Consider the following 21,367-nt stretch of genomic DNA (forward strand, 5'->3'; position numbering starts at 1 on the left):
TAAGGATTTCTGTAGTTCAAGAATTTGTTTTTGAGAACTTCTTAATGTTCTTATCAATTTTTTGAGATCTGCTTCTTGGATTTCTTCTATCTCATCATCTTCATAATCTTGCATTGGGGTGTCTTGTTCATTTGGGTGCATCATAGTGTCTTCCTTGCTCTTGTTACCTCGGCTTCTATGTTTGTTGTTTGGCATGTTGGAGATAATTTATGGTTGTTTTTTTTTTTTTTTTTTTTTTTTTTTTTTTTTTGCTGTGGTGTTTTTTTTCTCGTTATACTTTGCCTCTAAGTGAGCTGTCTGCTTTGTTGGATCCTTAGGGGCTGTGATGGGTGTTGCCAGAGAGCTATGCTTGATTCTTCAGGTTTAAGGCTGTGCAAAGTGCAACTCTCCCAGATTGCTCACTCCCTTGCTCCTTGCTGGATTGCTCTCTCTCTTTTTTTTTTTTTTGACTCAGTTGGGAGTGGAGTTGAGGGTAGTTGAAATCTGGCCTCTGTGAGTATTCGTTTGATCTACCCCTGGGACCACACAAAGAGTTTATGCAGCCCTCAATGTGTTTCGCTAAAGTTACTGAGTTTGGCTGCGCTTCACATATGTAAAATCGCGGTGCTCTTTGTTTTGCTTGGTGAGTGAAGGGAGAGGCCTCTGCCCCCCCCCCCAATGTCTTACCCTCCTCCGTTGGTTCCCGCGCTGGCGAGATTCTGTGGCTCTGGCTCGTCTCCCACAGCTCGGCTCGTCTCGGTTGGTTTTCCACGCGGTGGGCTCCCTGTAAGTCCTCTGTGTCACATCCACTAGATCCGGAAGCGTTTCCTCTGCAGTTTTTTTCTTGAGTCTTTTCCTGAGGCTACAGTAATTCCAGTTTTATGAAACTTTATTTTCCCAAACTAAGGCGCACGTCCTCACTATCCGCCATCTTGGCTCCGCCCACTCCCTAAATACTTGCAATGACCAAGGCTGAGTTCGGCCAAAGCCATGATCCAGAACTCCATCTGGGTGTCCCATTTGGGTGGCAAGGGCCTAAGCATTTGGGCCATCTTCAGCTGCTTTCTCAGGCGCATTAGCAGGGAGCTGAATCAGAAGTGGAATTGCCGGGACTCAAACTGCTGCTCCAACATAATGTGCTAGCTATGGCTTAACCATACTGTGCCATAATGCCAATCATTGTTTCCCTTGCTCAAAATACTTAAGTCACACTTGTCCAGAAACTCCACAAACAGGCGACGCTGTTCCGTGGCTCAGGGCCTTTGAACATGCTGCTCTGTATGACATGTACATGTCACCATGACTGTCAACTATACAAACGTCTAGCTAGCCTTTTTATTTGGATCTTAATTTAAACATCATCCCTCATATGCTGTATAAAATAGTCTAGTCATGTAAATAGTCCTCCCCGCCCCCGCCACAGCCAAATGCCTTTATCTACGACAGCTCCTATATGTTTCTTATGGTTTTGGCGAATCTCACCCGCCCAAGGAGAACAGAGACTCCAAGAGGGCAGGGTTGACTTATTCTCTGAGGTCCCCCAAGTCTCCTACATCATCTCTGACTCTGTAGCCATGGCACCAACACATTTCAAATGCATGAATAGTTTTTAGCTCATACTGGACTTTGTGTGCACTGGAGGTAAAACTGCAGTTGGTACAAATTGTAGACAATATTGAGTCTCATGTTGCTGGCATAGGAAGAGACCCACTATTTCTGTGTTCCTTTTATAGCCCACAGAAAGCTACATAAAGGAGTTTCTCACCCTGTTATGTGTGTGCCACACTGTTTTTCCAGAAAAAGATGGAAATAAGATAAACTATCAAGCTTCCTCTCCAGGTGTGTATGCTGTGCAGGTAAAGTGCATTGTGGGAGGCAGGTGTCAAGGCCTTGGCAAGGCTTCATGCTGCCACTGCTCCCCTTGGCTGCTCCTGCCTTTGGCCTTCCCAAGGCTTCTCCTGTGCTGGGGCATTCATGATACAGAGTAGCTCTGAGCAGCTCTGCAGGTCTGAGGCTCCCGGTCCCCCGCCCCCACCAGCTGCAGTGAGAAGGCTAGCCTGGGCCCATAGAGCCCAAGGTCAAGGAGCATGCTTGGATTTATCAGTAACAAAGCAGAGGTGAGGTCAAGGCCCTGCAGCACTAGATGGAGATGCTGTTAAGTGCTTGGGTAACAAACAAGATCATTTTGAGTAATAAAAATAGTACTTCTTTTTTTTTTTAATTTTTTTTTTTTGACAGGCAGAGTAGACAGTGAGAGAGAGAGACAGAGAGAAAGGTCTTCCTTTTGCCGTTGGTTCACACTCCAATGGCCGCCGCGGTAGCGCGCTGCGGCCGGCGCACCGCGCTGTTCCGGTGGCAGGAGCCAGGTGCTTATCCTGGTCTCCCATGGGGTGCAGGGCCCAAGCACTTGGGCCATCCTCCACTGCACTCCCTGGCCACAGCAGAGAGCTGGCCTGGAAGAGGGGCAACCGGGACAGGATCGGTGCCCCGACCGGGACTAGAACCCGGTGTGCCGGCGCCGCAAGGCGGAGGATTAGCCTGTTGAGCCAATGTGTCGTCTAAAGCCAAGTGATGCTATGACTGGTACTGAAACAGTATTTTTATACTTTGCGTTTCTGTGTGGGCGCAGACTGATGAGATCTTTGCTAATTATATACTGAAGTGATCTTCTGTATATAAAGAGAATTGGAAATGAAAAAAAATAAAACAACCTGGTGTTAAAATGGAAATGGCATAGAAAATTAATTAATTTGAAAAAAAAATTATGTAGGATCTCTGTCTTTAATGTGCTGTACATTGCTATTTAATGCTATAATTAGTAATCCAATGGTAATTTTTTCACTTGATGTTGCTATATGGGCAAAATGTTGAAATCTTTACCTAATATATACTAAACTGATCTTCTGTATACAAAGAGAATTGAAAATGAATCTTTACATGAATGGAAGGGGAAAGGGAGCGGGAAAGGGGAGGGTTGCGGGCGGGAGGGAAGTTATGGGAGGGGGGAAGCCATTGTAACCCATAAGCTATACTTTGGAAATTTATATTCATTAAATAAAAGTTTAATAAATAAATAAAAAAAATAGTACTTCACTGTCCACCAGAAAACCTAACCAAAAGAGGCCTCATTTAACCAAATCTCCTCTTCCATGAACACAATCTAGTACCTAGAATCCAGTTAAGTGTCTTTGGATCAAGAAAGAAAAGTTTTATCTTTTAATGACACAATATTTTATTGCTAGAGAATGGAAATCGGTATTAAATTAAATTCTCTGTTGATACATTTGCTCAATCCTTATTATTTATTTATTCTTTTATTGACAGATGAAGCAGCGTTAGTGAAAGGGGCAAAAAAACTTGGCTATGTTTTCACTGCAAGAACACCATACTCAGTCACCATAGAAGCTGTGAGTAGGACCCTGAATGCTTTCAACACTTTATAACATACTTGCCTTTCCAGAAAAGTGCATGGAGCCCTGGGCTCACAGTGCTGGGGAGTCCCGCCCAGCCCCCTCCCTCCCAGCCATTATCTCAGGCCCCTTCCTTCACTTCCCACTCTTTGCCCATGTTTAATCGTGACCTCTGTGTCATCGGGTCCTTGTGAGGATTGCATGAGGCCACTGAAATAAAGTCGTCAGAAGTGAGTTACTCCAGAGTTAGACTCATCAGGCCTTCAAGAAATTCCTTAGGAGGAACTACATGGCTCAAATTATTTTTGGGTGCGTTCTGTTATTGTGCTGATTATTCACTGCATTGCATAAGTTTCTTTGTTTCTGTCTTGTTAACTGTTCACCACAAGGCTTTGGTATTTAAGGGGATAAAATGGAATCTGTGCATACACTGGGACCAACATGCTGACTTCCTTTTCTAATAATAATGTGATGGTTGAGATGTTCACTACACATTAAGTCTTCCATAGAAGGGACTGGTTAATTTATCCTTATATCCATATACCTGGCAGATGGACAACTCTCCAATTGTTTGCAATTCTGCAGCGCCTTATATTGGTGATGCTAGGAGCCAGTGGATTCAGAGATAAGTTCAAGAGGCTGTAACTGGAAAACTTTAGAAAATAATATATAATTTCTTTGCAACATTATTTATAGCATGATATCTGTTTCTTTTATTCATCTCAAATTATCTGAACATTAAGGATTTCACTGGATTTCTGCAATGTGACAAAAAATTTATTTATTCCTCAGTTGCTGTGTGTTGATTGTCTCATTAGCTACATTTACCCTTGCCACCTGAGACCACTTAGAAAAGGTTCCTAAGAATGCTGATTGGAGACTGAAACCACCGGTGCCACTTCTAAATTGCGCTGTTAGAAACACGTGTGCTGTTACCACTGCCTGAGTTGCAGAGAACACTCTTACCAGAGGAGGGCGCCATCATCTCATCAGATGTGCAAGAATAGTTTACATTTAGAAAAAACGTGTAAATGCAAAGTCAAACGTTGTGATTGGGGAAGTGAATAGCTTTGCGAGATGAACACTTTCTTCCTCAGGTGAGAACATGTTGTTTTGTCTTCCTGCAGATGGGACAAAAATGCATTTTTGAAATCCTCAATATCCTGGAATTCTCTAGGTAAGCCACCCCTCTGCAAGGAGACGCTGCTTCTCTCCCTCAGGACTCATTTCTGTGAACCTCTTACTTGTGCTCTTAGCCTCATCATTCCTTTCTCGAGCAGCCTTAATCCTGAGAAGAAACAACATCCATTTTGTGGGAAGGGCTTGAGACCGTGGGAGAACTAGTGAGCGGGAGGCAGCTTGGTGCACTTGACTTGTGCAGAGCTGAGGCAGACAGCAGTTGCCCCCTGTCAAAACCACAAGCTCAGTTTAAATGACCTTCCTGACATTGCTAAGCAAATAGCTGCCAGAATCAGGCTTCAGATCCAAGGTCCCTGGGGTGGTGGCCATGGAGGGAGCGGTGGTGGAGCAGAGCAGGAGCTGGGTGTGCGACTCACAGCAGGACTTTCTCTCCTTGGATGTGGCACAAAGCCATTAGAGGATTAAAAGCTTGGGCAGGTGTTATCTGATTTGTTTCCTGGATTACCTTGGGGATTGCAGCACAGTTGAAAGTTTGTATGAAAGCTTTCAGTGCTGGAAGTTCTTGTTGCCTCCCCACTGATCACTTCCTGGAAGGTCAGTGATTTGAGTATGTGCACTGCACCAGGGCGTGGCCATTTGTGTCCCCATGTGGCATGGGCCTTGCCCTGAGGAGCTTACGCTCTTCTAGAAGACAAAGTTATGTGCAGGATCTTGATAGGATCTAGAGAGCCTAGTACCAGGCAGGACCCAGGAAGATCAAAGCAGACGGATATGGCAAGTTGTAGGTGAGCAGGGAAGAGATAGTTCCTGGTTGAAGAACTTGAGGAAGGCCTTAGGGAGGAGGAGGTTGCATTCTGAGTGCAGGTAGACGTGGTAGCTGGGAATAGAGCACATGTCTTGGGAGGAGGGTATGGAGCCAGTGGCGACACGGAGGAGAATGTTCAGGGAACAGAGGGTCTTCTGGCACGCTTTAAGCTTGGATTGTGCAAGACAGAGGGTTGTGACATATGCAGAAGAGCTGGGGACATGGGCGTTTGGAGGTTTTGTGTAGGGGTCCCCTGAAATGTCTTCCTAGGCCACAAAGAGCCACCCAAAGGTGAAGGCTGGGGGAATAATAGGATGAGGAAGTTCTGTTTCAGACTCTTTACTTGGGCCAGGTGTGGGATGAGGGGTAGGGGCGATCTTCAGGCCCACTGAGGCTGCCAAGTGAGGAATAATACATTGATTTAGAAAACGGAAAAAGAAAAGAAATCTACATTAAAAAAAAAAACACCAATTCTCCGGGGTCTCTTGAGCCAGCAGTTTAACATCTCTGAGCGGTAGTTGAGGAACAGGAAGATCTGCTGGACAGAGACACTGTGAGGTCTGAACACACACAGCCCGGGGCAGCTGTCCTCTTTCTTTGTAAGGGTTTTCATGATTCTGCTACAAATGAGGGCACTTTAAAATGTTCCTGGAAAAATGAAACTAACATGCATGTTTATTTTGGTGCAAATACGATTGGAAATCCATGCAATGTGCATTTTCCACAAACTTTTGGAATGCTCCTCATGTGTATTGTGTAAAATGACAAACATATTTTGTACATATTTTATAGAAATGTACATATATTATAATCATATACTCATGATTTATACATATAATATATAAAATGTAATGTATGTATTATATGTATAATTCTGATAAAAAGTTTCCATGGAAGAAAAGAACAGAAACTGAGAAATAGTAGTAGTAGTAGAGGGGTGTGTAGATTTATAACTGAAATTCCAGTTTAAGGAATTAGATAAAGAACTGGTGACTGGCAACTGAAGAAACATTTTGGGCTTTTCACTCACTGTCAGCTGAGGACTCTGAATTCTCTTGCCTTTGATTATTTGATTAAGTGTGTGTATGTGTATGTGTGTGTGTGTGTGTGTGTTGGCACCATGTACCAAATCGATAAAGACAAATAATGCCTTTTACATTGTTCTAGTAATAGAAAAAGAATGTCCATCATTGTCCGGACTCCCACGGGGCAGCTCCGTCTCTACTGCAAAGGGGCTGTAAGTATTTGTGGTCAGTGTTCACAGTCATTCGTTATCTTTGTTCCAACAACTCATCAGAAGCCTTTTAAATTTCACAATTTTTCAAATATTTATTACTTCTTTGAAAGGCAGACAGAGAGAGAGAGAGAGAGAGAGAGGAAGAGAGAGATCTTTCATCTGCTGGGTCACTTCCCAGATGGCAGCAGTGGCCAAGGCTGGGCAATCCTGAAGCCAGGAGCCTGGAACTCCATCCCAGTCTCCCACATGAAATGTCACATTATTTTAAAATGTTTATCTGCTGCCGCCATTGATTGTTGACAATGCCATTCAAGATTAAAAAGTTCATTTTAAGGGAACCAAGAGCTTCCCAACAGCCAACCCCCTTTGAAATTGATGGTGGCAGCCGGCGCTGCAGCTCACTAGGCTAATCCTCTGCCTAGCGGCGCCGGCACACCGGGTTCTAGTCCCGGTCGGGGCGCCGGATTCTGTCCCGGTTGCCCCTCTTCCACCCAGCTCTCTGCTGTGGCCCGGGAGTGCAGTGGAGGATGGCCCAAGTGCTTGGGCCCTGCACCCCATGGGAGATCAGGAGAAGCACCTGGCTCCTGGCTATGGATCAGTGCGGTGCGCCGGCCGCAGTGCGCCAGCCGCGGCGGCCATTGGAGGGTGAACCAATGGCAAAGGAAGACCTTTCTCTCTGTCTCTCTCTCTCACTGTCCACTCTGCCTGTCAAAAAAAAAAAAAAAAAAAAAAAAAAAAAAAAGGAAAAAAGAAATTGATGGTGGCCCACATCAGAATATTGATTAAGCTTTAAGTGAGTAGCTTCTTGTTACTCAGTTATTTTATTGGGAATCAATAATTAGATCGTTGATGCTAAGGATTTGTAGCAGGAATTTTCATCCTAGTTTGAAGCCCTAGGTATTTGGATTTGCTGGGTCTCAGGAATTCACTTTTACCTGTGTAAATATTTTTTTTTATTGAGGATTTTTGCATCTATGTTCATCAGGGATATTCTCTTTCAATGCTGCATCTTTTTCTGGCTTAGGAATTAAGGTGATGCTGGCTTCATAGAAAGAATTTGGGAGGATTCCCTCTTTTTTGATTGTTCTGAATAGTTTGAGCAGAAATGGAGTTAGTTCTTCTTTAAATGTCTGGTAGAACCCAGCAGTGAATCCATCTGGTCCTGGGCTTTTCTTTGTTGGGAGGGCCTTTATTACTGTTTCAATTTCTGTGTCAGTTATGGGTCTGTTTAGGTTTTCTATGTCTTCCTGGTTCAATTTAGGTAGATTGCATGTGTCCAGGAATCTATCCATTTCTGATAGATTTCCCTGTTTGCTGGCATACAAGTCCTTGTAGTAATTTCTGATGATTCTTTTTATTTCTGTGGTGTCTGTTGTTACATTTCCTTTTTCATCTCTGATTGTATTGATTTGGGTCTTTTCTTTTCTTTTTATTGTTAGTTGGGCCAATGGGGTGTCAATTTTGTTTATTTTTTCATAAAACCAGCTCCTCGTTTGGCTGATTTTTTGTAATTTTTTTTGGATTCAATCCTGTTGATTTCTTCTCTGATTTTAATTATTTCTCTTCTCCTACTAGATTTGGGTCTGGTTTGCTGCAGATTTTCTAGATCCTTGAGATGAACTGAAAGCTCATTTATTTGGTGCCTTTCCAATTTCTTGATGTAGGCACCTATTGTTATAAACTTTCCTCTTAACACTGCTTTTGCTATATCCCATAGGTTTTGGTATGTTGTGCTGTTATCCACATTTACTTCCAGATAGTTTTTGATTTCTCTTTTGATTTCTTCTGTGACCCATTGTTCATTCAGGAGCATGTTGTGTAAATATTTTTTAAAGCACTTACATATTTGTTAATTACCATAGGTGCTTTAAAGATTCAGCTTTACTGGCAGGTGTAATTGAGGTTTATTGAAGTAAAATATAAACTGTAGAATTACAAACGTTTTGGTCCTGATGTGCCTTCTGTCACTATATAAGAGTATGAATAATTATTTCTTTGTATTGGTGAGTAATATTTCGTTGTATGGGTGTATAACAGTTTGCTTATCCATGCACCTGTTGGTGGGTATTTTGTTTGTAGTTTTTGCAATACAAATATTGTTCCTATGAACATTTGTGTACAAGTCCTTCTACAGACATTTGGGTTCATTTCTTCTGGCTACCTGTCTAGGGGTGAAATGGCTGCACTATGTGGCAGAAATGGATCAATCTTTTAAGAAACCACAAAAACAAAGTTAACATCCCTACCAGGAATCCTCAACAACACCTGCTAGTCTTTCTTATTTCAACCATTCTAGTAACTGTATTTCTCATGCTGGATTTAATTTCTTTTTCTTTCTTTCTTTCTTTTTTTTTTGACAGGCGGATTAGACAGTGAGAGAGAGAGAGAGAGAGAGACAGAGAGAAAGGTCTTCCTTTTTCCGTTGGTTCACCCCCCAAATGGCTGCCATGGCCAGTGCGCTGCACGCTGCTGTTTTCTTTTGGTAGTTTAGAGTAGGCATCTTTAATTTATCAAATTTACCTTCAAATGATATTATGCTGCTTCATGTGTAAGAAACTTACATTACTCTAATTCAGTTTCTCTCCTTCAAACTTGGTGCTACTGTGGTCATATATTTTATTTTACAAATGCTATATACCTCACACTACATTGTTACTAATTTAGTTAATTATATAGTAAATTATCTTTTGAAAACAAATAAGAATAAAAAGTTTTTATGTATGGTGTTTGGCCAGCACATTACACCCCCTAGCCTTCCCTCTTTCCCCATCATAGAAAGCATTTTATCAGAATATATGATTCAATCACTGACAGCCCTATCCATACTAATAAATTGGGGAATAAAATATTCACTATGTTGTGACATATTTATAAGGGTATTTTTCTATTTAATAAGTTTTCTGTTAACATATGAAGAAACAAATTAGGTTTTTCTGTTTTTTTCCAAATCTTAGAACAGTACAGGGAAGTATTGTGAATTAGAACCTCTACCTGAAATATAAAGCAAGAGTGAAAATTAAGTTTCCACCTATGAACTCTGCTCCTGATCAGAAGTGTTTCCTTTTTTGGAGTGTCTATGGCACTGAGACCCACTTGGCTTGGGACTGCTGGTTTGCATTTGAAATCATTTGGAATGTGGCATTTAACTCTTACTGTTTCTAATGGGTATTATTTTTTTTAAATATGTAAATTTTTATTTCTTTGATAAGTTTGAGATTATGTAAAGCAGTACTATCTTTCTTTCATTACTTTCCCTGATTTGTGGCCTTCTCCAACATGTTTTATTCATGGAGATGATTCTCTTTTAACTAAAATGACCAGATCAGTTACAACTTTACAGCTTACTTTTGAGTGCATTGTGTTTTCACTGTAGCTGCTCAGTCTCCTACACACCAGGAAATATAATAACAATGCTCAAATCTGACTGTAAAACTTATATGAGACATTAATCATGGGATTTTTTTTTTTTAAATATAGGACTTGGTGATTTATGAGAGACTTTCAAGCGATTCTCTGTTTGTGGGTGAGACGTTAACTCATCTGGAACATTTTGCCAAAGAAGGTAAGTAAAAGTACAGATTGTTTAGAATCCAGTTCCCTTTGGAAACGCTACTTTTAAATGTTGGCAGTACACCCTGAATGCATGTCATTGATGCTTTTGGGGCACACGGGGGTGAGGGTGGGGGGCAAGAAACTCTCATTCATTCTTTCATTCACTCAACAAATAGTTCTCGAGAATGTATTAAGTGCCAGACACTGTTCTAAGCACGTAGGACAGTAGTGAGTAAAACCCAAAAAGGTCAGGCCCTGAAGGAACTTGCTAATAAATCAGTAATGCCGGGTGGTGATGGGTGCTTGAAGAACAGTAAAACAGGGGAAAGGGAGCAGAGAATGATGGGGTGCTCTTTAAATAGCATGATCTAGGCAGAGACGGAAGGAAGGAAGGGAGAACTGGGATGCTTTCTAGGATGTCATTTCCCAGGTAAGGGTGGAACAGACGCAAGAGTCTGGGAGGAAGGGGATCAGTGGGGAGGCCACAGTGAGTGAGGAGCGGGCAGAGCCACATAGAGCACTTTACCGCCCTGTGACTCTGAAGTACCTCCCTTGTGATGCTATGACTTGAACAGCCTTTGTTTCAACTGTTGAGGAACAGCTTTTTTTTCCTTCATACTGTTTGTTGAACTCTTTACTTAGTGTAGGGTTAATTTTATGTGTATAAAGTTAATTGAAAATAGATCGTAAGAATGGGAATAAGAGAAGGAGGAAGAAGAAGGGTGAGAATATGGGCAAGAGGGAGAGGTAGGGTAGGAAGAATAACCATGTTCCTAATTTGTATATATGAAATGCATGAAGTTTGTATAGCTTAACTAAAAGGTTTCTAGGTAAAAAATGAAATAAAACAAAATAAAGTGCCTCCATATTTTATTTCCCCATGCTCCTCTGCCTCGATCACTGGTCGCATGGCCAATATATATTCTGTTCTTTCCTGCAGGTCTGAGAACGCTCTGTGTTGCCTACACAGATTTAACTGAGGAAGAATATCAGTGGTGGCTGGAGGATTATAAGAAAGCTACTCTAACTTTACATGACAGAATCAAAAGGATCGAAGAATGCTATGATAAGATTGAAAAGGTAACCGCCCACATGTACTGAGCAGGCTCGAGATACGTGGGAGGGAAATCCAGTTGTCAGTGTTTTCCTGGCTTGCTGTCAGTTTCAAAACCATGACACTTTGTGTATTTTTTCTTCAGAAGTAAAAATTTGTCTTATCTCACTGCAAATCCATAAAATGTCTCTTTATAAAATATTTTAAAATATTTCTCCCTTCTGAATCATATCTTAAGTACTTTAATATTAGAATCTCTTTTTATAACTTTTCTCATTTCAAAAGAAATACATGTTCACTATAGAAAATTAAGCTAAGATGTAAATAATCATTTGTAATGTTGGGCCAGTGATGGTCCATCCTCCACTGCCTTCCCAGGCCAGAAGCTGAGAGCTGGATTGGAAGAGGAGCGGCCAGGATGTGAACCAATGAGTGTCCATATGGGATTCTGGCACCGCAGGCAGGAGGCTCAGCCCACTACACCACAGTGCTGGCCCTGCTGCAGAGCCTGTCTCCTTTCTGTGTTTACATACATGTGTCATATATCTATAGTATTCTGTTGTATGTATTTTACAAGCACAGACTTTTTTCTATGAAAATTAGCATATACTAGTCATACTATGTGAATCATGAACTTTTCACTTACTAAATTGGAAATATTTGTCCATGTCATTGAATATTCTTCTATTTCTTCTTCTTTGATTATTCCAGGGTATTTCATTATATGAAAAGCCCAATATTGTTTTGCACTTTCTTTTCTCTTCTTTTTTTAAAAGATGTATTATTTATTTGAAAGGCAGAGTAACAGAGAGGCAGGGGCAGAGAGAGAGAGAGGTCTTTTATCCACTGGTTCACTCCCCAGATGGCTGCAATGGCCAAAACTGCACCAGTCTGAAGCCAGGAGCCAGGAGCTTCTTCCGGGTCTCCCATGCAGGTTGCACTCTGTTTTCTAGCAATTGCTTTATTCTAGAAGCATTTCATGCACTGTGGGTTTGAGAGTATCTCTTTAGAATCCTTGTGAATTTGCTTCAGCTGGAGCCTCAGGGATTTCACGGGTCCTGAGCTTATTTTTATCATGATTTCTTAGGGTTCTTTTGTCATTTGGCTCTGTGAAGTGTGTATTTCACTCCTGCAGGAACTTGACCAGAACAGATATAAACAGGAAGGTTTTCTTAACATCATCGAATCCATCCCTTTTTCGAAGCCGGGTGTTGCAAGATTGGGAATCTAATCCAGTTCACGCCGGTGCCACGGCTCACTAGGCTAATCCTCCGCCTTGCGGCGCCGGCACACCGGGTTCTAGTCCTGGTCGGGGCGCTGGATTCGGTCCCGGTTGCCCCTCTTCCAGGCCAGCTCTCTGCTGTGGCCCGGGAGTGCAGTGGAGGATGGCCCAAGTGCTTGGGCCCTGCACCCCATGGGAGACCGGGAGAAGCACCTGGCTCCTGCCATCGGATCAGCGCGGTGTGCCAGCCGCAGCGCGCCAGCCACGGCGGCCATTGGAGGGTGAACCAACGGCAAAGGAAGACCTTTCTCTCTGTCTCTCTCTCTCTCACTGTCCACTCTGCCTGTCAAAAAATAAATAAATAAATAAATAATAAAAACTAATCCAGTTCACACCAAGTGCACAGCCAGCTACACCTTCCTCCTGGGTGATTCCCCTGCATCTGTTGCACAAATCACAGTGAGCTGGACAAACTGAGCTGGGTTTTGCACCTCTGCCTCATGTTTCCATTGAAGCTTCCAGAGGGACATCCCACCTGGACCACAGTCCATCGCTGCCACTCACTGAGAAGGAAGCTGAGCAATTGAAACCCATCTTCCAGAACTAGAAAAGCTGTACAGGGGTCAGCATTGTGGCATAGTGGGTTAAGCCTCTGCCTGTGATGCCGGCATCCCATATGGGCGCCGGTTACAGAGAGGCTGAGAGGTTGAGAGAGAGAAAGAGAGAGAGAGAGCGAGCGAGAGAGAGAGAACTTCCATCCGCTGGTTCACTTTCCAATTGGCCGCAACAGCTGGAGCTGAACTGATCCAGAGCCAGAAGCCAGAGGCTTCTTCCAGGTCTCCCATGTGGGTGCAGGGGCCCAAGGACTTGGGCCATCTTCTACTGCTTTCCCAGGTCATAACAGAGAGCAGGATTGGAAGTGGAGCAGCCAGGACTTGAACTGGAGCTCATATGAGATGCCAGCACTGCCGGCAGCAGCTTTATCTGCCACACCACAGCACCAGCCCCAGAATTTGCCTTCTTCCTTTTCATTTTAGATACTTCATTTCTTTTATTGTCTAAATGGCCCAGTAGAACCTCCAGAAAAGTGTTGAATATAAGTAGTGAGGGTGGCATCCTCCTCTTGTTCATGATCTTAAGGGAAAAGTATTGGGTTCTCCATTAAACATAATGTAAAACTGTGGGTCTTTCACAGATGGCTTTTATGACATTGAGGAATTCCATTCTATTTTCAGTTTGTTGAGTATTTGTATAATAAAATGGTTTAGGTCATTTTTTGAAAATTCATGTCTCTTACCTGGAAACATAAGCCATTTCTGAAAATATTTCCACCTATTTGTAGGAAATTTTACATTAAACTACAAAGTTTTAATATAGAAATATCCTGACAATATCATAGCAGAAATGACACAAAAATAGTATAATGAAAATAGAGATGTTCAATAGGATCAGTTTGGTTTGAATATTTAGTATTACAAAAACTTCATGTTGTTCTTAAGACTAATGGCTTTCTGGATCACTTAAGGTTTGTATTTACTGTTTATGTATCATAGTATTTCAATTATTTTGATACTAATTATCAGCATAGAATACATTCACCTTATACCTTTTTTGTTTTTATTTTAATTTTAATTAGTTTTTAAGAGATTCAGTGTTACTTGTAGATACAATTCTAAGAACATGGTATTCCCTTCCTCTTGAAGTGATGTAGAATACTCTTAAATCCTCGGGTTATGCTGGCTTCTGAGAAATGTATCTCAGATGACCTGAGGTCATCTCTGATCTCTTTATGCTTTGCATAAAACCCTTTGCCATCAAACCTCTCAATCTCTCCAGTGATAAGGAAATAATTTACAATAGGAACAAAATTCTAAAAGAAACTATTAAACAAGAAGAACTTTATGGAGATGATTATAAAATTTTACTTAAGGGCAAAATGAAGAACCGAAATAAATGGATGGGTATGTATTGTATATAGAAAAACTCTACATAGTAAATGTAGCAACTCTCCAACTAGTGCAGTGCAGGAGTACATCAAATTCCCAACAGAAGTTTCACATAACTGACAAGTTTGCCTTACAATTCATATAGAAGTAGGCGGAGACTTAGAATGACCAAGGTAGTTTTTGGAGAATGAGAGGGGACTTAACCTGACTAGACATCAGGATTTAAAGTTAGGACTAATATAGTGGATATTTATTACCTATTTTAAATCTGCTAGATATTATTCTGATTGTTTACAATGTTTACTCATAAAAATTGCATGAGTAATCTTATCTTCCCCATTTATCCATTTTATAGATGAGGAAACTGAGGCATAGGGAGCTTAAGTAATTTGCTTAAGATCATGCATGCATCTAGTAAATTACAGAGTGAAGACATGAATCTAAGAACCTATGATTTTTTTAAAAAAACAAATTTATTTATTTATATTTGAAAGAGTTACACAGAGAGAGGAGAGGGAGAGGGAGAGAGGTCTTCTATCCGCTGGTTCACTCCCCAGTTGGCCAAAATGCCAGAGCTGTGCGGATCCAAAGCCAGGAGCAGGAGCTTCCTCTGGGTCTTCCCATGCAGGTGCAGGGGCCCAAACACTTGGGCCATCTACTACTGCTTTCCCAGGCCACAGCAGAGAGCTGGATCAGAAGTGGAGCAGCTGGGTCCCGAACCAGCACCCATATCGGTTGCCAGCACTGCAGGTGGTGGCTTTACCCACTATACTACAGCGCCAACCCAGAACCTATTTTTTTTAACTTTTATTTAATGAATATAAATTTCCAAAGTACAGCTTATGGATTACAATGGCTTCCGCCTCACATAACTTCCCTCCCTCCAGCAACCCTCCACTCTCCCGCTCCCTCTCCCCTTTCATTCACATCAAGATTCATTTTCAATTCTCTTTATATACAGAAGATCAATTTAGTATAAAGGTTTCAACAGTTTGCACCCACATAGAAACACAAAGTGAAACATACTGTTTGAGTACTAGTTATAGCATTAAATCAAAATGTACAGCACATTAAGGACAGAGATCCCACATGAGGAGCAAGTGCACAGTGACTCCTGTTGTTGACCCAACAAATTGACACTCTAGTTTATGGCGCCAGTAACCACCCTAGGCTCTCGTCATGAGTTGCCAAGGCTATGGAAACCTTCCAAGTTCGCCGACTCTGATCATATTTAGACAAGGTCATAAAAGACAGGGTGAGGATAGTAACCAATGATCCTAAGAGTGGCATTAACCAGGTTTGAACAATTATACAGCATTAAGTGGGGAAGAGGACCATCAGTACACACAGGTTGGGAGTAGAGCCATTGGTGGTAGAGTAGAGGTTATGATTACGAAGGAATGAGGCTCAAGTGCACTAGACAGGGTCTAGAACAAAGGACAGAGTCATTATTAGAGGAGCTAAGAAAGGTGCTGTCTAAGCTACAATTAAGTTTTCTGATTGAGAGGCAAATAGAACCTGACAGAAGGGGCCTGGTAATAATAATCTGGTGGGCTTTAGGCCTTGTAAGTTAAGAGGCCCAGACCTATCTATCTCTTCGCATGGGGTATATCCTAAGGGAGGTGTGAACCTCCTAGGGGAAGGCACTCTGTTGACTTTCATTGCTTGGCTGGCCTGGGAGGAGAGCTGGCCAGGTAGAGGCAGGTGGCATCTCAAACAAGAAATTTACAGTTCTGCCTGCAATGTTGCTGACCCTACTTGACCATACCCTCAGCTGCAGTGGTCACTTTGGAAGTTGGGCTGAGTGAAGGGCTTTTCAGCTTAGAGCCAATAAGATCTGTGGCTCTGACCTGGGCATCCTTCGACTCCAGGGCAGGTCCATTTCCAGTGATCCAACTCTTGGCAGAGCTGCCAGGGCTCTTCACAAGCTGACTTCTGCTGAAGCCCAGGCTTACCACATTGAAAGCCACTGCAGTGGACTGGCCTGTTGGGTCTCCTTGAGGGCAGATCACTGTACAGATCAGCCATTAATAGGCCTGCCACCCATTGCTTCTGATGCCTAGCTTTCTTTTCCTCCTGGTCTGTGTTAAAGCAGACCAGAGGATGCAAGTCAAGGGAGTGCCCAAGTCCCATCTCTAATCTTCGGTGGCCTGAACTGCAAGTCTATAGTCACAGGCATGTTCTGTAGTAGTTTTTCTAAGGTAGACAATGCCCATGAGGAAAATTATATTCTCACTTTAAAACTTTCTTTCCCTTTGGTCTGAAAGGGAGGTTTTTTCTACTTACTGTTTACTTCGCTGATGGCGAAGTAAATCTAGCTATGAGATTATAATTTAAGATCTTATTTTGGCTATGCTATTACAGAAAAATGTTATCCATTTCTTTTATAAGGTCTAAAGATTAAATTGTGCATCCTACAGATTCCTTCATAATAGAATTAGTTTTCTACCTCAAACAGAATAGAGAAATGAAAGAACAAGTTGGGCTTAGAATAGAGAGATGAGGGAGCAAGTCCTAGATCGCTTGCTGACAATAGCAATATCACATGAATACTTAGCAAACCGTTTCAACCATTAGATAACAACTTAAGAAAACATTTACCAGAAGGTCCAATGCCTTCTATAAATTTTAAGAATCATGTATTTGGAAACACCTCTTAAATATCTAACATGGTGTAGTTTGTTTAAGCAGTAAACTTAAGCACAAACATATAAAATGTTTTTAGTTTCTTTCTACCAACAAGTATAAAACATATGATACACAGTTTCAGGTCGCACAAATTAAAATGTATCTTTGATTGATTTTAGCAGCTTAAATTTATGGACAATCTTTTCTATAAGCCATTTAAAATAAAACTCTTAATAAAATTTTCCCATGTGGACATACTATATGTACACACATATAACATAGCATAATAGACCAATATAGCAATTTTAATAATAGCTTTTAAGATCTTTAACTCTTTTTGTAGATTGCCAATTGATTTGAATTGCTTTTTGTTTTTAGTAACCTCAGTTAACCATACTTTCTCTCAGTTGGTACTGTTAATACATTGTTGGCTTCATCTGTTTACAGAGCCATCCCAAAGTACTGAATACAATAAAAGTGGCTGGAAAAAGTCCATAGGAATCTATAGGAGGACAGCTAAACACAGAACAAACAACGCTTTAGTTTTATGAGCAGCACATCATATATAACTGTGGATGACAAAAGACTTTAAGTCGCCATGTTTAAAATTATAAACTCATCAACCAACAAGAGGCACTTGCTTACTTCACAGTATTTTTGAAAGCACCTGTAGGATTTTACAAGTATTTAACCCTTTAGGCCTCTGGGGCTTTCTCATGAAGATAACTATCATGTCTAGTAACACAAGATCATTAGACTTTTTAATTCTCAAACATTTGTATTAATAGCATTTTCCATTATAGAAACTTAAAATTTAGTACCATGTCACATCTTGACAGTACTTCTAATATAATCCAAATAGCCTGATTAGTTGGTGTCTCTATAAGATGAGAGACATAGGTCCTTCGATTTTTTCAGTTGGGCCCAAACTGGAAAAACCAAAGTCCAAGATTTACTGGAAATTTTAGAGTCCAGATTGTTTGAAACTATGATTTTTTGACTGCCTGTCAAGAATGCCAAGAAGGCTCAAAATCCAAAATACCTGGTTGAAATAAGATTCCTTAAAATCATGATATAACATAGACCAAATTTGATCATTGTTACAAGGTGATTATTCAAGTCTTTGAAAATAAGCACATATTTAAATAACCCATAGCTCTTAATAATAAAAATTCAGCTGTTTTTGAACAATTAGAATGTAACAGACATCAAGAGAACATAATAGATTACTTTAACACATTGCTTTAACAGAGCATCAGAGTTTAATTCTATGTCAAAGAGAAACTGAGCTTCCTGTGATCTTTTGCTGTGAGGTTTCCTTCCATTACCTTCTTTCATATTGATGACCATGTTTCTGTGTTTCTGTGTATAACACATCTTAAGCATCTTTTGCAGGGCAGGACGAGTGGCAACAAATTCTTTCAGTTTCTGTTTGCTATGAAAAGTCTTAATTTCACCTTCATTCACAAATGAGAGCTTTGCAGGATATAGTATTCTGGGCTGGCAGTTTTTCTCTCTTAGTACCTGGGCTATGTCTCGCCATTCACTTCTAGCTTGTAGGGTTTCTGCTGAGAAGTCTGCTGTGAGTCTAATTGGAGATCCTCTGAGAGTAATCTGGCATTTCTCTCTTGCACCTTTTAGAATCTTTTCTTTATGTTTCACTGTGGTGAGTTTGATTACAACATGTCGTGGTGAGGATCTCTTTTGGTCATGTTTACTAGGGGTTCTATGAGCTTCCTGTACTAAGATGCCTCTGTCCTTCTCCAAACCTGGGAAATTTTCTGCTAGTATCTCACTGAAAATGCCTTCTAATCCTTTCTCCCTCTCCATGCCTTCAGGAACTCCTAGAACCCGGTTTTTTAATAGTATCCTGTAGATTCCCAACAATATTTTTAGATTTCTAATTTCTTCTTCTTTTCTTTGCTTTGCCTGTTTCCTTTCCTGTTCTCTGTCTTCTAAGTCCGATATTCTCTCTTCTGCTTCACCCATTCTGTTTTTAAGGCTCTCTAATGTGTTTGTCATTTGATCTATTGAATTCTTCATTTCATTATGATTTCTCGCCACTATCACAGTTTCTTGTTCTACTAGTTGTTTCATTTCATTTTGATTCCTCCTTAATATTGCATTTTCACGAGAGAGATTTTCTGTCTTGTCCATTAAGTATTTCTGTAGTTCAAGAATTTGTTTTTGTGAACTTCTTAATGTTCTTATCAATTTTTTGAGATCCGCTTCTTGCATTTCTTCGATCTCATCATCTTCATAATCTTGAATTGGGGTGTCTTTTTCATTTGGGTGCATCATAGTGTCTTCTTTGTTCTTGTTACCTCGGTTTTTGCGTTTGTTTGGTATGTTGGAGATATTTGGTTTCTTCACTGTGGTGGTTTTTCTTGTTATACTATGGCTCTATATTAAGTGGACTGTCTGCTTTCGATGGAGCCTTAGAGGCTTGAGATGAGTGTGGCCTGAGAGCTCTGTTTGGTTCCTCAGGATTGAGGGTGTGTCAAAGATGACACTCCCAGTTTAGGCGTGGGAAGTTTCTTCCTTCCTTCCTTCCTTCCTTCCTTCCTTCCTTCCTTCCTTCCTTCCTTCCTTCCTTCCTTCCTTCCTTCCTTTCTCTCTCTCTCTTTCTTTCTTTCTTTCTTTTGATTCAAAAGGGAAGTAATTCCGCACAGCTGAACATAATTGAAGGTAGTTAGCAGGTGAATGATATACCCACAGGAGCCAGAGGTCGGAAGCTCTTTCCCAAGGACCACACAGGGAATCTCTGCTGCCCTCGGTGTGGGCTCCAATTCTCCTGCAGTCTCCCACTGGGTTGCCAAGTTAGATGCTAATCTCCTGTTATTTCACCCCTCCCCCCAGAGTCAGGTTTTTCTGCTAGGCTCAGGGCTGGTGCAGACCTGAGGTCGCCCTGCTTATGATGTATGTCCAAAATGGCGCCTGCTCTTTGTCTTGCTCGCCTTTGAGGGGTGAGCGGAGAGAGAGAAACTCGTGTCCGTATCGGTCACTTTTTTTTCCCCTCTCTCTCTTCTAGTTAGCCTGTTGAACTTTTCCCCACGGAGTTTCAAGCCTCGTTCCCTCTAGCCTCCTCTTTCCGCTTGCCCGCTGGTGTCTCGGGCTATTGAGGTTCGGCTCACCTCCTGTTCCAGCGCTGGTGTGTTGAGTCTGCCGCTGGTGTCCCGACCTTGGGCTCCCATGCTCTCCACGCAGGTCCACTGTGAATCACTAGTTCCAGGAGAGTTTCCTCTGCTGTTTCTTCTCCTACTCTTCCTTGACCCTGCAGTATCTCCACTTTTATTAACCTGTGTCTTCCCGAACTATCAGTGTGCTCCCTTCCTATTCCGCCATCTTGCCGCTCTCGCTAGAACCTATGTTCTTAACTTTAATGCTTCACTGTCTCATGTTGTCATAAAATAGATCAATGGAAACAATAGAAGAAAAGCATGTATGTGTGTACATATATAATTCATTTAATAAAATTATTAGACTGCATATCTTCCATCAAAATTTATTCTTTCATCTTAAATACTTAGTAATTTTTAAAAATCTCTCAAAAACATCTAGAAATTTCTGCTTCTTGGAGCCACAGCCATTGAAGATCGTCTTCAAGCACGTGTTCCAGAAACCATAACAACTTTACTGAGAGCAAACATAAGAATATGGGTCTTGACAGGAGACAAACAAGAAACTGCAATTAACATAGGTAATAGATATAATAGAGTTTTTATAAATCTCATTATACATGTATTCTAAATACGTCCCGATGTCAAGAATGTGTGACTAAACTTTCAAGTGATTTCTTCATGTCCTTGGAAAAATGGAATGCAACAGAATCTTGGCATCACCAAGAGAATTTGAACAAACTAAGCAAACTGTTCTGTCTCCATATTCTTGAGACACAGACTACAGAACGGTAGCATGAGTAATCCATTAGCCTCTTGTCCCTTCCTTCAATACTTAATTCATCTGTTGGCATTTTTGCCCTACCATGTATATACCAATTTTTGTATCATATACATTCTTTTATAAACATTTGATTATAAGTGAGAATGTCTTGATGGTATCCTTTCCTCTGATTTTCAATCTCAGTTCTTCTTGCCTTTGCTTATGATTGTATCTTAGGTTGATAAGTGCAGACAAGGAGTTAAAAACAAACTGTTAGCTGTGTGTAGGAACATTTTGATGGTGAGAAGAAACTGAAGCTTCTGTTCTTTCCCCAGTCATGTAGTAGCCAGCTCTTGTTAGATGAGCATACATGGTGAACTTTGTTGGCTCCATTACTTTGTTTACATTATTTCCATTTGTACCATGGAGTTGAGCACTTGCTATGTGTCAAGAAATTCTAGGAGCTGGGAACGAATAGTTGAGTAGGAAGGTCTCAGTCTCACTGTCCTGAC

The 21,367-nt window shown here is 41.2% G+C and overlaps 1 protein-coding gene across 1 annotated transcript in view; it reads left to right on the plus strand.

Moving 5' to 3' along the window:
* The window catches only part of LOC133762145 (phospholipid-transporting ATPase IB-like), a 205,607-nt gene that overhangs the window by 102,161 nt on the left and 82,079 nt on the right, over positions 1-21,367 (plus strand). The window contains exons 17-23 of the mRNA XM_062195193.1: positions 1,713-1,818; positions 3,304-3,386; positions 4,517-4,566; positions 6,502-6,571; positions 10,049-10,133; positions 11,064-11,203; positions 20,535-20,673. Coding sequence (XP_062051177.1) covers positions 1,713-1,818; positions 3,304-3,386; positions 4,517-4,566; positions 6,502-6,571; positions 10,049-10,133; positions 11,064-11,203; positions 20,535-20,673 — 673 coding nt within the window. The remainder of the gene's footprint in view (positions 1-1,712; positions 1,819-3,303; positions 3,387-4,516; positions 4,567-6,501; positions 6,572-10,048; positions 10,134-11,063; positions 11,204-20,534; positions 20,674-21,367) is intronic.

The sequence above is a fragment of the Lepus europaeus genome, chromosome 6, assembly GCF_033115175.1.
Source record: "Lepus europaeus isolate LE1 chromosome 6, mLepTim1.pri, whole genome shotgun sequence".
NCBI classification, from domain to species: domain Eukaryota; kingdom Metazoa; phylum Chordata; class Mammalia; order Lagomorpha; family Leporidae; genus Lepus; species Lepus europaeus.